The sequence below is a fragment of the Limanda limanda genome, chromosome 18, assembly GCF_963576545.1.
Source record: "Limanda limanda chromosome 18, fLimLim1.1, whole genome shotgun sequence".
Classification (NCBI taxonomy): Eukaryota; Metazoa; Chordata; class Actinopteri; order Pleuronectiformes; family Pleuronectidae; genus Limanda; species Limanda limanda.
Genome location: NC_083653.1, coordinates 4503666 through 4522539, shown reverse-complemented (window position 1 = coordinate 4522539; position 18874 = coordinate 4503666). Strand labels below are relative to the sequence as shown.

Sequence of the window (18874 nt, the reverse complement as noted above, 5' to 3'; positions counted from 1 at the left end):
AGGGACCTTGCCTGCGCTCCCTCTCCTACATTCAAACATGGCGAAACTCTTTGACGTTACACGCCCTCGCTCATCCTCCTCATCCTCGTCCTCTTCATCATCTTCACCTCCATCCCCGTCTTCATCTTCTTCACCTACTTCTTCTTCTTCTTCTTCTTCTTCTTCACCGTCCTCGTCACCGCCGTTATCCCCGGTACCGTGATGCCCCGGGAGGATGGAGAAGTTGTCGGCGAGCCTGTCGGAGATCAGCTGGAGCCCGGTGGCGCTGCCGCTGGACGCCGTGGTCAGTAAGCACCGGCTGCCCACCCTGGTCCACCTGTCTCACGGTAAGACCCCATGTCCCACCCTGGTCCACCTGTCCCACGGTAAGACACCATGTCCCCCCCGGGGCTCCCACCACCCGAACCCCCGCTAGACAAACTCCCAGAGCCGGGGTCGGAGCTCCGGAGGTGAGGTGAGCGACGAGAGAAAGAGTTAAAATACGTAAAGTTAAATCGAGTAAAGTTGTTTTTTTACTTATTTAACGTAAGAACAAGTGTTGTTATTTATAAGAGAATCCGAGCTGCGGTTTAATTGTGTTAGAATCTACGGGGAACGTTTCTGCTTCCGGTCAAAGATTTCAAAACAAATCCCTAATTTGTCTTTTTCTCTTTACTTAATGAGAAACGACTATTCAATTAATATTTTTAATAACAAAATATAACAATAGATACAAGTTAAAAACGGTATCGACTGAAATCCAGAGTCGCTGCTTTTCTCTCTATTCATAATGGATTTAATCTAAAGTATTTTCTGTTAATTGAGCAAAACAAGATGGTGCTTATGAGTTTTGGAAATTGTAATTTACATTTTATTGTTTTCTCACATTTCATAGACAAAACCACTAAAACGTAAATCCTGTATATAGCTGGAAAACAATAGATAATAGATATGTTTGTTAGTTGAGACTCTAATAGTTTGAAGGGGAGATTACATTTATTTACAATGTGTTCATAAAAAAATAGTTATTTTAAAGGGAAGCTAGTCAATTGTTACTTACTACTGAAATAATGTATGATGGCCTTTAAGAAACCAGACAGGCGACTTCATTAATAATAAATTACATCTACTGAGGCCAGTACAACATTAAATACTTATACGATCCCAGTTTATTACCCATATCATCACGTTTATTAACATGTGAGGCTAGTGATGTATTTTCTAAATTACTCTTATGAGATTAGAGAGGCTCGTAAACAAGTACCCTTGTTTATGAGCCTGTATTATATTTGATTAATCGATCAGATAAAGCTATGGGTGGGAGAAGACTTTCCAAATATTACATTGAGTCCAGTTTTATAATAAAATGTACTAAAAGAACAAATAACCACTATTGTTACTTGCAAGCATTGCACTTTGGAAAACTTCTGCAAGTTGTACTGTCTTTCAGCTCCCTGGGCGCCTTTGATGCTTTTATTTTGAAACCAATCTGGCCTTATTTCCTTTAATGTTTCGGGATCAATCTTTGCGCCCTGATGCAGCTGCAGCATCCATCATCGGACACTCATCCACTGAGTTTGATAAAGAGTCATTATTCCCTCTTTGTTTTCACTTCTCGTTTCTCCTGCGTCATGTTTTCACGTCAACATGAATTTGTCCTGAGGAAGATTTGATGTCTTCACTTTGGGAACAACGGGTGATGGGTGTCATCATGGACAAAGTTGTTCCCAGTCCAGAGAAGCCCGGAAACACACAGAGTGTCTGTTGTGCTGCTGAAGTGCTGCTCACTTCTTTTCATATGTAAATGTGTAATCTGTCGGTGAATGTGCTGAATACCAACGAGGAAGGAAAAACCTCCAGCTTCACTTGGAGAATTACATGTGTCCCCCCCCCCAAATTACGCACCTTACCTTAGAGAGAGTGAGAGAGAGAGAGAGAGAGAGAGAGAGAGAGAGAGAGAGAGAGAGAGAGAGAGAGAGAGAGAGTGATAGGTGTTTATTAACTGCACTGTGGTCACCCCACAGATGACTGATGTTTGCACAGTCAGCCAAACCACATGGAGATGGTGGTTAGTTATTGTGAGTGCATGTCAGCATCAGTCTGTGTGTGTGTGTGTGTGTGTGTGTGTGTGTGTGTGTGTGTGTCTGTGTGTGTCTGTGTTGGGGAGTGGGGGAGGTGTAATTCACTGTTATGGGGTTTTGCCTGAAACAACTTGAGGAGTGGAGGCTGAGGGTCGTGGATCTTTGGAGGCAGCAGCAGAAACTACGGTGGCTGAGAGAGCTCAACTTACTGCAAATCAAGAAAACACATGCAAATGGAAAAGAAACCAAAGCTGTTGATTAACTGGTGTACCGGTCAGGTGCTATACGCATGATTATAAATCAGGCCAAGCTAAGATGTATGATGTACTTCTTATCTATAACTTTACATCTGGCCAGGTACCACAGATGAAACTGATCCTCTTGGCTAACTCTGACATATTAAGAGTGTTGTTATTAATGTGCACCGTCCATGATAAATAGATAAATAAAATATAAAGTGACAGTTTAACCCACATCACTCAATAGTTCCAGTTAGGGTTGTATATATACAACCAAGAAAAGCAGCATATTCTTACTCTATAGAACCTCAAAGCAGATATTTAAACGATTTATTGATTATCAGTTAAGTTCTGTCGATAACCAACCGTCTGAGCTATGATCTAAAATGTTCATCAGCTCTGTGGCTTTCCACCACCACGGATAGAAGGGAGATACATCATGTCTCTGTGATTTAAATGAAGTGGACTTTTAACATAATGCAGGAAACCTTTTTGAGTTTAGTCTGAAGTGACATTAGTAATAATAACCTCCTCTGATGATGATGATATGAACAGTCCTTCGTCTTCTGGCCTGTGTTTCTGATCAGACATCCACCGACATGTCTGTTAGACTGCAGCGCTTTACTCTCCCTCAGTAACAAAAAAGATCCATGTAATCTCTGTGTGTGTGTGTGTGTCTGTTAGTGTGTGAGAGAGCGAGTGTGTGTCTGTGTGTGATTGAATTGTACCACTTTGCTATCAGCAGAAATCAATGCTCTTGTGCTACATGATGGCTCTAGTGAAAGCTGTAGCGATGAGTGTGTGTGTGTATCTCTGTCTCCCTGTGAGGTATTGTGTGTATGTCTGTGTGTATGTGTGTATGGGGGCGGTGAAATAGTAGGTTGTCAGTGGCAGGGTCCTGATGTGTAGGTTAGGGGTGGTGAACCGTCACTGATGGTGGTAATTATCGACACTGAATCCTGAACTTGTGTTTGTTTGTACGTGTGTGGAGGTGTGTTAGTGTTTTCCCATCGCTGAGCCACTTGCTGTGACCTGAGAAACTAAAACCTGAGGATAGAAGACTGTTTTTTGTTATACCTGTGTGTGTGTGTATGTGTGTGTGTGTGTGTGTGTGTGTGTGTGTGTGTGTGTGTGTGCGTGTGTGTTCCAGGTGAATGTGTGGAGGGTCTGTCGGAGGAGGATGTGGTGCTGTTACACTCCTGTCGGCAGTGGACCACAGTGACGGCCCACAGCTTAGAGGAGGGACACTACGTCATTGGACCCAAGATAGACATCCCTCTGCAATACCAGGGTGAGCGAACACACACACACACACACACACACACACACACACACACACAGAGACACAAATGCCTTAAAAGTCAATAGTCCCTAAACATACTAAAAATACTAGTCCCTTAAATGTCTGTTTCCTCTGGGAGTAAAAATAAAAACACATTTTTGTTATAGGGTCATTTTCTACATGTTCTATATTTGGTGTGGAATTCCTATCTTTTTGAGATTAGACAAACAAACACATAGACACAGTAGCATTAGATTTATTCACTGAACTATTGTGGTGGTAGCTCTTGCAAATGTAATGAAATTTAGCAGTTGTTCAGTAAAACTTGTGTTTATTTGGTTGTTGAGTTCAAGATGAATCCAAAAAGTTACCTCTTCTGTATATTAGAAGGAGAGATGACAGGGAACCAGGTCCCAAGACAGTTCTCAGACATGTTCTGCCGTTCTGTACAGATAAGATAAAGTTACAATTAAAGTTCAACAGTTTGATCCCATTTCCAATTAGTCCTTTTAGAATTAAAAATTGCACATTTACAATGTTTTTTAAAGATTCGGGAGTAGAGCTGAAATTATGTGCGATTCAACAATTAATTAAATCAACATAAAAGGTTTACCCTAATGTAAACTATTAGTCCAGGCAAAGTAGCCCATTTTGGAGCCAAAAATAGAAGTAATTGTAAAAGAATTTTTTTCAGCATAGATCATTTCTATGAGGTGTCCAGAACAACATACTAAAAGTCCTAAGAAATCCTAGTTGAGGAAATATGTTTAATTCTCATCAATGTGTGCCAATAAGGCCCGGCAACAATACACCCCAAAAAGACTATTTTTTTTGTTTACTCCAATCAAAATAAAACTTTACACAATGAAAGTAACCATGAAATGTAACATTTTTTGTATTACAAGTTTCTTTTGAAATGAATTTGACAAGCACATGAGCTCCACACTTATTGAATATGTCCTAATTTGCATAGGCAAACACCATTCATATGTATTACAAATACATAGATAAATTCATTTTCAAAGAAACTTGTAATACAAAAAATCTTACGTTTCATGGTTACTTTCATTGTGTAAAGTTTTATTTTGATTGGAGTAAAGGAAATAAATAGTCTTTTTGGGGTGTATTGTTGCCGGGCCTTATTGGCACATTGATGAGAATTAAACATATTTCCTCAACTACGATTTCTTAGGACTTTTAGTATGTTGTTCTGGACACCTCATAGAAATGATCTATGCTGAAAAAAATTCTTTTACAATTATTCGGTCGGAAAACGCTACTTTGCCTGGACTATATAGGATACAGTCTCTATATTCACACACTCAACCAGCTACTGTAGATGTGACCTTCCCTCGCTCTCCTGTTCATTCACATCCTGCTGAATGAGTCTCGTCTGCACATGACCTCACCGGAGCTCATCCCCTCATTCCCATTGTTCCGACTCTCCGTCCAGTCACATCATTTGCTGTCTGTGTAACTGGATCTTAATGCCTCCTCTCGCTGCTTCCTCCGCTGATGGAGCGCTGCTGTTGCCTCACGCTGCCGCCGCCTCTCAGGCTCCTTTTCGGAAGAATGAAAGAACATTGGGGCGGGGGGGGGAAGAGGGCGGAGGCGTGTTGAGATCATTGTCAGTTTAGACATTTTAGCATCAGAAGCATGTGACTCTCTTAATTGAAGTAAATTGCTTAAAGAGATAAAAGAACTCAGAATCAAGTTGTAACAGACAATAAAGAACAAGTGTGAATGAATAAGAGATTTGTCAAATTAAAAGGTCCTGATACAATAATTCTTATCAAATTATTCACATCAAAGCCTAATTTCGAAACTATTTATGGACACATTTTTTCTGATTGACATTAAATGTATTTATACTCACCTGTTTCCTCTCTGTAGATTAGTTTGCATAGTCAATTAAATACAAAAGACGAAATCTGGCTCATACACACTTTGTATTACTAGGATCAATTAGTCTATCGAATTATATTTGCTGCCCAATATTTACAGCTTTCATGAGAAAAGACAGTGTTTGTTTAATGTGCTACCATTGGCCTAACTATGGGTCAGGATTTTAACTTCAGGACAGGTTCAGTTTGTCAGATTCAAACTCGCAAAAGCAAAACAGCAGCTCCATAAATCAATCGGATTCAATATCTTCATTGCAGATACGATGCTGCTCCCTTCTTTCACTCAACTCCATTTTCCCATTAAGCTGAGATATTTCTGTCTAGTCGGTGAATAATGTTCACGGTGGAAAAGTATAATATATATTGTACTAACAGTCATTAGTGCTGCCGGTTAGTTATGCAACATTTTAATAATGCATTTCAGCAGATAGTAAGAAGCCATGCAGGCAGCAGAGCAGATTTAAATGTAGGCATACTTTGAGAATGAGCGTTCTGTCTCTCTGACCATAACACTCGGGTTGTTGTTGAATCAGAGGCATCACCAGTGATGAGCTAATGTCTGTGATGACTTCATACAGGAAGTCTAAATAAGCTTAGGAGGAGAGCAATATAGGTGTCCCTTTAGGGATGGATAACAGGAAGCTCCCTCCTCCTCCTCCTCCTCCTCCTCCTCCTCCTCCTCCTCCTCCTCCTTACGCTCGATCTGTCCGTCTGTCTCTGTCCTCCTCCGTCCGTCAGTGAGAGGCGGGAGCAAGTGAAGTGAGGAATGAAAAGCTGAATGATCCCTTCTCATGGAGAGGTTTCAGGGCAGCGGGGGGTGCAAAACACTTAGTTCTCACAGGGTGATACAGTGACAGGTCAGTAATAGTTAAGAGTCTCATCCGTTTCCAAGCTGGAGATGTGGTTTTTGTCACTTTTAATAAAGGGAAGCGAGTTGTGTTGAGATTGAGAAGAAGCACTGGCTGTTTGGTGAAAGCTCCTCATCCTGGGGGCTGTGTTTGAATTGGAAGGCAGGGGGTGGAGGAAGAAGTGGGAGAGAGAGAGAGAGAGACAGAGAGAGAGAGAGAGAGAGCAGGAGGGAGGTGCTGGCGAGGAGGATGGCGGAGGTTTGGTATTCTGCTCGGCCTCCCAGACCAAAAAACTTTCTCATGTGTCGTGGACTGTGTGAGAAACAGGAGAGGGGAAAACGAGAGAAGCGTCTCCTTGGAGGGTTATCACGGTTCAACGGCCGTTAAGATGTTCTTTTAATACAGACGCCCGGGAGCCCGCTGTGCATTCCTCAAGTGGCTCCTCCTCACAACTCCAGACACACAACATTTACAGTTTAAAGAGCACAAGCACACAGCTACTGGACGACAGCAGCAGCAGCGGCGTGAATGAGAGTGAAAGATTTACAGATGGAGGGAGGGCGGGGGGGATGAGCAAGGGGAAGAAAGGGTGAAAGAGAGAGAGAGGGAGTTGTGTGTGTATGTGTGTCTGTGTGTGTGTGTGTGTGTGTGTGTGTGTGTGTGTGTGTGTGTGTGTGTGTGTGTGTGTGTGTGTGTGTGTGAGTGTATGTGTGAGTGTCTCCATGGTGATGTGCCTCTGCTCTGCGTGAGAATGGGGGTCCTTTTATTGGTTGCCGTGACAACCCCGTCGGCTGTTGATTTGCCGGAAGCTGGTGCCAGGTCATAGGTCGCGGAGGTGTCTTTGTATTCTTCTCGTCCAAACAGTGTCTCTGCGGGGCGGGTGTGTGTGTGTGTGTGTGTGTGTGTGTGTGTGTGTGTGTGTGTGTTTGACTTCAGACTACAGAAAGTCAGACAGAGACAACACAAAAAACTTTTTACTTTTTCTTTCTCCTTCATTTCCTCCTCTTCTTCTCTGCACTACTTTTTTCCACCTCTTCATCTTCCTTCCTTCATCTCCCTCCTTTTTCTTCATCATCCTTTCTCCTCCACACCCCCTTCTTCCTTTCTGTCCTTCGCTTCCTGCCGTCCTTTCCTTCGCCTTTTCCTCCCTAACCCTCATCTTGTCTCCTCTGTCCCTTCAGGCAAGTTCAAGTTGTTGGATGAAGACCGGGACGTCCGGGACCCGGTCCAGTATTTCTCCAGCGTGGAGGAAGTCGCCGGCGTCTTCCCCGACCGGGTCTTCGTCATGGAGACCATCACCTTCAGTGTCAAGGTCCGAATTAAGTTGTATCTTCATGTAATGTTTTACTCCAGGTTACCTCATAGTGTTTGAGTCTGCACGCGACCCGGTGGCGACGCGTTGTCACATCCACTTGTGCTGCAGGTGGTCTCGGGGGAGTTCAGCGAGGACAGCGAGCCCTACAGCTTCACTCTGCAGGCGGGAGACGAGCTGTCACTCATGGGGAAGGCGGAGCTCCTCTGTGCCACGCCCTCGAAGGAAAAGACGGGACTGAGCGCGCTCCTGAGACGCCTCGGGAAGACCCCCAGGAGTGAGTAAGGCCAGGACAGTTTGTAAAGATGGACGATATGACGTCTTGATCGCCCCCTGGTGGCTGGCTGGGAAAAACATTGCGGTCGCTGAGCCTTTCTTTATTTCGCTCGCTATTGTCGTCACTATTTGCAACTTCTTCATCTTGTTGTGGCAATTTCTACAATCCCACTACCAACGAAGAAACGAGTCTCAAAAACTCTTACAGCATCGTCACCTTTAATGATCGAGCATGGTGCACACCACAGGGTTCAGTTGTAGTAATGCACCCAGAAAGAAGACATTTCAGTTCTTTATACACTGGCTAACCACTCCCATGCTGGAGGGGGTGTGTTAAACAGGAAAGGTTGAGATTGTTTGATCACATGAATACAACAATCTAGCAATCAGGCCAATATGCATTCAGTAGTAAAGGGCTGTGTCTAGAGAAAATCAGGTTACAGTGGCTATGGTAATCAGGCCAATAAACATTCAGTTTCTGCAGGAAAGGCAGGATCAAAGATACATTGTCTAGAGGAAATGATGGTTACAGTGGCTATGGTAATCAAGTCAATACACATTCAAGAGTAAAGGATGCAGCATGATAAAGGTTACATCGTCATTCAATCATGATCAAACAGACGGGAAATACATGCCATTACAATCTCCACCAACATCAGGAACTTGCAGGATTCCCTAGGAGGCGAAAATGTGCGTATTACGCCGGGTTCACACCGGACGCCGAAGCAACGCCGAAGCACCGGGCAACGCTAATAATATCACCCGGTGACCCAGTAGTATGAAAGCATTTGTCACTTGTTGCTCCACCATTAACTGCAACAGCGTCCCAACATTTGTTCTTTGTGGTGTTGTCCTTATACAACATCATACAGCTCACTGTACTTCTCCACTTCAATTATTAATTGAATGTCATCCATCTTCAATAACTTCTCCGCTGTTTGGTCCGTTCAATGTCGGGTGTCGAGGGTAAAATACGTATTCTCCACTCAAGCCTATGGGGAGAGTATGTAGGCGTTATACAGCAAATTTTGTTCTTCTTTATCCTTTGTCTCTTTTGACCCTTTGTCTTTCATCCCTCTCTCTCTGCAGGTAAGACGCCCTGCCTGGTCTGTATGAACCATCGCACCAATCAGAGCGTCAGCCTGCCCTTCGGCTGCCGCGGACGCTTCTGCACGCGCTCCCCTCTGGAGCAAGGCATGCTGGGAGGGGAGCACACGGTCCGCAGCATCATCGAGAGGGTCCGCCTCCCCGTCAACGTGTCCGTCCCCTCGCGGCCGCCACGGAACCCGTACGACCGGCACGCGGTGCGAGAGGGCCACCGCTACAAGCTGCTCAACATCGTCAGCAAGACGGTGGTGCTCTGCATGGTGCTGCGCCGACAGGAAGTGTCCCCCTCCCACTTCCTGCTGCTGCGCTGCATGCCCAGGTTCAACGTGGCCGAGGCCTCCGTCCACACGGCGGCGCTGGAGAGTCTCCTCCTCCGACACGCGTTCGACCCGGACGCCTACTCTCGGGCGGTGAGGGAGACTCGGCCCGAGCTGGAGTGCATGACGGAGGAGTGCGTGAGCCCACGCCGCTCACGCATGTGCGTGTCGGGTCAGGACTCGATGGCGCCGGCCCTGCAGCGCCTTTCCATGTGCGGGTATGGGGGCGGGGTTTCGGACAGCCTATCACAGCGCTGCAGGGACTCTTTTGGAGAGCGAATGGGGGAGGGACCAGGTGAGGAGAGGGAGTACGTGACTCCTGAGTGGACTGAAGCCGAAATGAGGACCAGTGAGGAAATCCCTTACGAGGAACTCTGGACCAATCAGAGCGCAGAGGGCTTGGGGAAGGAGCCGACCCTCATCTCCTTCCATTCCACTTCCTCGTTGGACGGCTCTCTTGGCACCGTGGTGACCAGGGTGTCCACGCCGCCGCCTGTGCCTCCAAAATCTGATGCTGTGAGTTTCAGTCGTCAGCTCCCGTCTCTCATGTTGTCCTCCTGTCTGTGTCTCTCTCATCGGTCCACTGCAGCATCCGGCTGTTAAAAGTCAGGAAGCCTGGCTTGAATTATTCATACATTACAGCTTTTAAACCTCATTTACCACAGACACACACAGACACACACACAGACACACACACTAATATGCAATAAGTCTTCCTGGAAGGACGGCCATTCACTCACAGCACATGAACACATACATCATCACTGAGGATGCAGCTACATACATGTTTGCTGTATTCAGGGAAACAATACTTTTATTACAGAGTCGTTTTACTCTCGTGTAACAGTTTAATACTGACGGAGCCTTTGGTCTTATTGGTTTTATGATAAAAGCTGGAGACAAAACAAGGTCTCGTTTCTGCTGATAACAACTAAATCAATCGCAATACTTCTGCTGTTGTTGTAAAAGTGCTGATCCAGAAGCTTTGTTTATAATAACTGCTGAGAATCAGGCCTGTTTAGGGTTGCAAAGGGGCGGAAAGTTTCCGGTAAATTTCCGGAAAGTTTCCGGAAAGTTTCCATGGGAAGTTTAGCTCGGGAATTTGAGTTTAGCTCATTCTTCCATCACATGCACAGATAACTCCCAGCATCCTTCACTCTACAGCAGGGCTATTGAGGCCTGCTGTAGTGTGCAGGACTAGTCAGGTAAGTTTCAATGATATTACTGGGGAAAATATATGAGCATGCTGATTGAGGATTGTTCATCTGTTCATCTAGCCTATTTCCATTCATTTATCCATCAATTGTAAAATATGTTTACAGACGATTCCAATTGTTTGGCTACCTATTTATATCTCTGGCATTGTATTAGTATTTTTTTTACAAACTTTTTTCTCATCTTATTCTACAGAACAATGCCACGTGCACTATCTCATGTGTGGAGACATTTCACCCCATTTAATGTAGAAGGAAAGGCTGTGTACATTTGCAAATACTGTGCAAAGACCTATGTTAAGAATGACACAACGATGCAGAAGCATATAGTCAAGTGCCCAAAGTTTCCTCAGGGCTCAAATCAGCCTATGACAAAACAAAGTGTTTATATTTATGTCTGTATATGACAATGTAAATACAGTTAGTATAAATTACCCACAACATTTCCTGTTTACTCTCGTTAATTCCCGAATATTCCCATTAATTCCCGTGGAAAGTTTCCAACTTTGAATATTCCCGGAATTTTGCAACCCTAGTCCTGTTACATCCAGAAATCACTTGTCGTGTAAATTCCTGATCATATTTCAAGCTAAATTGGAACCTGGAATCTAAAATTTGAGCACCTGATAATTCTAACAAAGATATAATAATCGTTTTATGTAACATTTCTTATTTATTGACCTTATCTTCCTCGTGTTTAACTGAAGACTCTTTAAAGTTCCTCTGCATGCGATGTCTTTAAAACAAGGTTCTTCCTGCTGCTGCTGTTCCCCCTTGTGTTCGTGCCCGTGCTCATGTGTCAGTGTGTTTTGTCGCCTGTGTGTGTGTAAGTGTGTGAATTCTCACACTTGTTTTGTTTAATTAACTTTTCTCTTGTGAAGTGATGGCAGCAGAGCAGAGAGGGGGGGGGGGGTGTTGGTGCTGGTGTCGGCTGTGCAGCTGAATTATACCCTGTCACACACAGCGTTCCTCGTGCCCTGATATTAAGCCTGCCAAGAGAGACACTCAGTGTGTGTGTGTGTGTGTGTGTGTGTGTGTGTGTGTGTGTGTGTGTGTGTGTGTGTGTGTGTGTGTGTGTGTGTGTGTGTGTGTGTGTCTGTCTGTGTGTGTAGACCTAGCTACTGTGTGTGAGAGTGTTTGTTTGTGATCCAAAGGTCAATAAGTTTGACATTTACAGAGTGGAGCATTGAGACAAGCCAGCTTTCACACCCTCAACTTTTAGAAGCTACACTTTTTGCAGTTGTTGTGTCTCTCATTCTTGCTCGTGTGTGTTTGCATGTAGGTGAGAGAGGAGTGCCGCTACTTGATCGCCCCTCCGGTCCCCCCCCGCTGCTCTAAGGGGGGCTCCATCTCCAGCCCGGTGCCCAGCCCGCCCGTCCCACCTCGATTTCCCAAAAACTCCACCTCCCCGAGACCCAACCTCTCTTTCTACTCCTCTGGACTCCACGGCAGGTACAATGTGAAGGTCTCCCAGAATCAGTCCTTCGATAAATCAAATTGATTTGAAATTATTGAAATAATTACCGAGTGGATCTGCAGGTTATTCTGTTGGCATCTTTGCTCACTTTGAACTTAACTAACCAGAGTTTCCTAATCAGAAGATGCAATCTGTTAAGGCGTGTTTTTTTATCCTATATAATGAGAGAAGCCGATCCAAGATTTTGGTTCAATCAAATGTTTTATTTAAAGATACAATGAAAAGTTATTCATAGCTATGGACAATTATCACAGCCTATGCTAATTAAGTTAGCAGTAGGAAGCTGAAAATGGCCCCGAACAGCAGGAGTCGTGTATAGTTATAACAGTAGAATTGATGTGATTGGTTATGAATATTTGGAGGGGAGTCACCGCAAATCACTTTGGATCTCCCTTATTGGTCCAGCCGCAGTCCCACGCCTCTTGTCACCGAATCCAGGAAGTGACAGGGAGCAGCTCTCCGTCATGCACCTACGCTACTCTACCGGTTGCTAGGGCAACTCTATCTACCCTGACAGTCTGATGTTGTCTCGTAATTCAGCCTTGAGTAGAAAGTGTCTTGGTCCAGCCATCTTGGCTGCACCAACTTAACCATAACAAAATACAGAATGAAATCAACAAAGTCACTCTGTCCAACCTCGACGACTTATCAGACAGCTCTTGGAACTCTATGTGAGTTTAATGAATCTGATGGAATAACACTTTAATAGAAATGAGAACTAGTGAAACATTAATTCTTAATTTGTAGATTAAACCCTAGGAAGGAAAGGTTATTATTAAAATCATTTGTATGATTGCCTAATATATAGCTAAAACTACTTCTATCTTTATTGTTAAGAGTTCTTTCAGACACAACCTATAGTTAAAAGTTTGAAATTCCTAACAAACCAAATCGTGCCTCTTGTTGTTTTGTAAAACAGATGATGCCGGTTGAACTGGAAGACGGACAAATAGCATCTTCCTCTTTGCAATTGGACATAATAGGGATGCCTGTAGTATTGTAACATTGATAAATTCATAAAATATGAGTCTTAAAGACCTGATGCTGAAACAATCACATCTAACATAACTTTCTCTCCGGCTCTGCTCCAGCTGCTCTCCCTCTCCTGACGCCTCCTTGTACTGTTACCCGTGCTCCTGGGCCGACTGTCCCGCCCCCAGCCCGGCCAGTCCCGAGCCCGCCGCCACCATCTCTGCAGACAGCACAGCCAATCCTCAGCCAGCACAGGCCACCTGGGCGGAGCCGTGGGCGGATTCCTTCACCTCCTCCGGACCCCGCCTCAGGCCGCCGCCTCCGCAGAGTCGATTCGCTCCCTTTGGGGCGTTGAACCCCTTCAACCGCCAGTCCCCTTGCCCCTCGCCGGAGCCGGCTCCCGACCCCACCACAGATGCCTCCAGAGGTGCAGAGGGTGGTGGGACATCCATGGTGGTCATTGAGGGGCTGTCCCTGACCCCTGACCCCACCTGGCGGCCCCCCGCGGACCTCTCTGCCCTGTCGTTGGAGGAGGTGTCGGCGTGTCTGCGGTTCATCGGCCTATCGGAGGCAGCGGTGGCCGTTTTCCAGAGGGAGCGAATAGACGGCAGCCTCCTGGTGCAGCTGACTGAGGACATCCTGTCACATGACTTCCACCTGAGCCGACTCCATGTCACCAAGATCACACAGTTCATACAGGGCTGGAGGCCCAAGATTTAACACACACACACACACTGACCTGATAATGTGCCTGTTGGCTGCTGAGCCGGCCTGAATGTGCCTTCCACTGTGACCAGCTGGCTGCTGAGCCCAATGACTGAAGCTGAGACTGAAGAAAACCACGCCACCCTGTGGTCAAAGCGAGACACTTGACTGGCTCTCATGCTGAGAGTCCCTGACAGACTGGACTGCATATTTCCAGTCTGAATCACAGACTGGGAAACTATAGTTTACTAACAAATGGCTACAACAGAGAGCTGCGTGATGAGAAAATTCCAGTTCATGTGGAGCAAACAGTCCACCACAAAATCCATGTTCATGCTCTGAGTCATAAGAAAGATTTTAAATTAAGCTTATAGCACAATTTATATTTGTCTGGCCTTCGTGCAGTGAAATTTGAGGAAGGATCGACAGTTATTAGCTGTTGTCTGACCTCAAAATCCTTTATGAAATTAGAAAAATGTCTCTTTACTTGACGAACAAAATGGTCCAGATTCTTCCAGATCAGGGGACAGACGTGTTCTTCCAGGTGGAAACCTGCTCTATGAATTCTACATATGCAGTTATGTCCAGATGAATTAGAGGTATACGTGTGAACTATACCTCCGTAGTGGAACTGATGATAAGGATGCTTTACAACCAGGGACTGTAGCCTCAGCTGTTATTAAGAGATCGTCTGAGTTAGCCAGATAACTGTGAAAAAGCTGTTTTATGTTGTAATTGTTTTTATTAGTTCTTGAGATTATCTTATTGCCACCATACATGCTGCTGTTATGTCATAATGTTTGAAATTATCCTCTTTAAATTCCACGTTTCAAATTCCTAAAGGCTGCTCACTGAGGCCAACCTTCACACAACTGACCCCGCCCTCCCGGACACACACACACACACAGACACACAAACACACACACTTTACCTCCTCCTCGGTCTATACCACGCAACATTGATGTTCCCTCCAAGATCATGCAACGGCAAGGCCACTGTAAGAAGAGCAATGAAGAAATAAATAAGAATATAAAATAAATAGAAACTTAATGACCTCTGGAAATCAAGTTGTCTCTTTTTCTTTTTGCTCCTGGTGGTTGTGTGGAGTCTTGATTTAGTGAATTTAAATTTGGTTTCATAGGAGTGTAGGATTTTTGTTCAGCTTCTGTATGATATGAAAAAAACTAGAAACCTTAGTTATGAGTTTGTCAGTAGAGTTTCCCAGGGTTCCTCGCTCACCTAGCGTTCACAGAAGATTACAGATTATTAATGTGCCGCACGCTGAACATACCCAGAGGCTCCACAAGCTGGAGCACTCGTCCCATCTTCTTGGCTTCATCGGCCCTGAGGTTCCTGCCTGTCAGCGTCATGTAAAAACCACACTCTCTCTCTCTCTCACACTCCAGGCAGCAGGCCCAGCAGGATCTCTGGTATCCCCAGGATTGTGCAATGTGGTGATTTGGTAGTGGAGGGTGATTGTAAACTCACAATAAACCTTCAGACGGATGTAATTTAACATATAAACAACTTTTTTGTTGAGCTTTGTCAAGTTTGCACTTTGGAATGTTTGTTGTGTGAGAATAAAACAAACGTTTTCACTCTTGTTCAGACCACATACATGTATGTAATGGAAATCCATGTTTAAACCACAGTTATCCAACAAACCTCAGAGATAAAAACCACATGAAGACGACATCATTCTCATGTTAGTTCAACTTTATTCTTTTTTAACTGTTGTTTCCTCTTATCATTGTTTATGACTCATAAAAGATTGTTGGGTGTCTAGGGGTCGTGACCTTTTTACAGATTCTGAAGGTGCAGTGTGCTGGAAAAAGTTTGAGAAGTTGATATATACAAACGCACACACACACACACACACATTGATTAATGGTGTCGCATCTGCCAACGAGAGACTGAGACAGGCAGTCAAGACTGTTACATTCATAACCTGTCTCTCTCTGACATGTATGTATCGTCTCACACACACACAGACACACACTCAGCTGTTGTGTCATTGAGTCTTATAACTGCCACATCATCCTTGAGCTTGTAGCTGACGTGTGTTTGGGTTTGTTGGAGGAAACAGTAGAGCGTCAGACAGAGGGACCCCAGCATTGTGTTATGTTAATATCTGCAGGTTTAACACCATCCGTGGAGAGTGGTGGTGTAAATAGCTTGAATACAAATGTCCTCACTCAAGGACACTTACAGACACATCGTGAACCCACAAAACAAAATTAATTTACTGATATCATCTGAAGCATTTTTCCATTTAAAGGATTAAATGATTGAGTGTCAGAATTGTGTGATTTATGTCCGTCACAGCCTCCGCTCCGACAAGGCTGCCTTCAAATTGTTGGTTTTGTTCAATCAGCACCAGAGATGTTGCATTTTTAAAAAGAAAAGCAGCAAATATTGATACTTGACAAATTAGGATGAATAAAATTGCATTTCAGCTTGACAGATGTGTTGACTGACTGATCAATTATTAAACTTGTTGAAACTTCTGTCATTATTAGCCAGAACTACCGTTACATAATATATCTTGGGAGTTTTAAGCTCACAAAGTTTCACATTTTAATGAAATTGATTACAGCTGAGTTATTTATCACAGTCAACTTTTTTAAGTAAAAAATAAAGAGAACAACACTCGTGTGCATTCTCAGTTTTAATTTCAGAGATTTTATTTTACATGGTTCAACTGGAAAACACAATAAATCATCAAGTCAGTAATAACAACTGTACAGAAACACATGGACACTGTTGATTGGTTTTGTGTCACGTGGCGGACAACAAGAAATATGTGGATAAAAGTATAACCTCTTTTTTAATCACATCCCTGACGACAAAGGATATTTGTAAGGAAATTGAACTTCATCTGGATTTTTACTCGTGACAATAACAGATATTTGCTGAAAAAAAGAACTTATCAATTATGAACTTTGAATAAAACTTCAAGAGCCTGGTAATAAAGGACACTTGCTACACACACAAACGACTTTAGTGTTGTTAAGTGCATGCAGCAACACACACGAATGGAGATGTGAGTGTCTCTTATGGCAATGAAGAAAAATAAAACACTGGGTTCTTATCTAAAGTGTATTAAATCAGAAAGCAAAAGATAAACATTGTTTTAATAAGTGTTCATTTGAATATATAATGAATATAGAAATTAACTCTTTAATCCATGACACTTAGCAATGACTGCCAACTCTAAACAGTTGAAGGCCTTCTTTAGTTAGGGAGGAAAACACAAAGTGTTGTGCAGATGAAGCTGGTGCATGTCGCCTCATGTTGATAATAATAAATTAATAAATTATGCAAGTTATTTGAGCTATGTGTCTGTCTAATCTTTTTACTTTGCTGCAATAATTTTACTTTAATGCTGTATTATAGGCAACATCTTTGTGAAATGTATTTGAAATAGGATTTCTGCTCCCTGCTGGCACTCAAAACGCAGCCCATGGTATATTTCACTGGCCTACTGCTTATAATAATCAGCGACCTCTATTTCTGTGACGGTGACATGACGTCATACAAAATAGCCCCACCAGAAATGTCAGGCTAAAATTGCCACTTAAAGGTTCAACTAGAAAACAGGAGAAATCATCAAGTCAGTAATAACAACTGTACAGAAACACATGGAAATTGTTGATTGGTTTTGTGTCACAAGGATGACAATAAGAAATATTTGCTGGGTAAAAAAGTATAACCTCTTTTGTTTATTTAGATTTTTGTAATCACATCCCTGACGACAAAGGATATTTGTAAGGAAATTCAACTTCATCTGGATTTTTACTCGTGACAATAACAGATATTTGCTGAAAAAACGAAATTATCAATTATGAACTTTGAATAAAACTTCAAAAGCCTGGTAATAAAGGAAACTTGCTACACACACAAAGGACTTTATATTGTTAGTGCATATTGTTCCAGGTGAACATGAGGACTTCTGTCCCTGTGGTCCCAGTCACTTCATGTCCTCTGCAGGAGTCTCCTCAGGACCTCAGCCTCCGCACCCATCTCCTCCTCGGACCTCCACCCGGAGGACGCGTCCTCGCTGTCCCGGTCGTGTCTCTGCAGCTCCTCGTACACGCTGTCGTTCCGCTGGAAGTCGCCCTCCCGCCGGGGCAGGACGTGTACGTGGACGTGCTTCACGGTCTGCCCGGCCTCGGGTCCGTCCTGGAGGGCGATGGTGAGCGAGGTGGCGCTGAAGTGCTTCTCCACCAGGTCGCCCACCAGCTGGGTGGTCCGGAACAGATCCGCCAGCTCGTCCGGCTGCAGGTCCCGGAACCTTTCCACGGGGCGGAGGGGGCACACGAGCACATGTCCCGGCACCACGGGCTTCCGGTTGACCAGAGCGAAGCTGAGCTCCGTCTGCAGGAAGACAGCCGAGGCCTTGATGAGGTGCTGCCCGAAGCGGAGAGTGGACATGTTGAAAACCCGCACGCTAAATGTAAACACAGGTTCGATGAGAGGAGGTGCAGACACTTCCTGAGTGCCAACCAATCACCAGCCTTCATGTGTCAACCTCAGCCAATCAAAGGCACGCTGTGGGCGGGACGTCGTCATTAGGTTTGGTAAATTTATTCTGGGCTGATTCACAAATGTAAACCTCTAAAAATCATATAATTCCCAGCTCCGATTTCTAAAGATAATATTATATATGTGCAATTTTACAAAACAAAAATGATGAACCCTGTTGTGATTTAATTATTTGTTTAGTTTTTCACACACAGAAAAATTGATTATGAAATCATCTCCCAATTTAGCTGTCTTCTTAAATTAATAAAAATGGTATGTATTTATTGTTATCGTATTTTATCCCCTGATTTGATCTAATTCTAGTTTTTATTATTGTTGTCCTGTTTAAAATTTTCTGATTTTTATTTATTCATGTATGACTATATTTGTGTGTATGTAGTCTTACTTGTGTGTTTAAGACCAAAAAAAGGTTTGGTAAATTTATTCTGGGCTGATTCACAAATATAAACCTCTAAAAATGATATTACTCCCAGCTTCTATTTCTAAAGATAATATTATATATGTGTGATTTGACAACAAAAAAACGATGAACCCTGTTGCTATTTAATTATATGTCTAGTATGTCATACACTGGAATATGATTATGAAATCATCCCCCATTTAGCTTTCTTCTCAA

At 43.7% G+C, this 18874-nt stretch overlaps 2 protein-coding genes across 2 annotated transcripts; one reads left to right on the top strand and one right to left on the bottom strand.

Moving 5' to 3' along the window:
- Positions 1–214: 214 nt before the first annotated feature.
- gareml (GRB2 associated, regulator of MAPK1-like) lies at positions 215–13728 on the top strand. The gene is made up of 7 exons (XM_061091567.1): positions 215–326; positions 3450–3590; positions 7515–7645; positions 7757–7922; positions 9011–9861; positions 11842–12011; positions 13128–13728. The coding sequence occupies exons 1-7, from the start codon at positions 215–217 to the stop codon at positions 13726–13728; spliced, it is 2172 nt and encodes a 723-aa protein (XP_060947550.1).
- Positions 13729–17301: 3573 nt separating this feature from the next.
- On the bottom strand, positions 17302–18181 carry fhit (fragile histidine triad diadenosine triphosphatase). The gene has a single exon (XM_061091750.1). The coding sequence runs from the start codon at positions 18145–18147 to the stop codon at positions 17689–17691; it is 459 nt and encodes a 152-aa protein (XP_060947733.1). The 5' UTR covers positions 18148–18181; the 3' UTR covers positions 17302–17688.
- Positions 18182–18874: the final 693 nt, after the last annotated feature.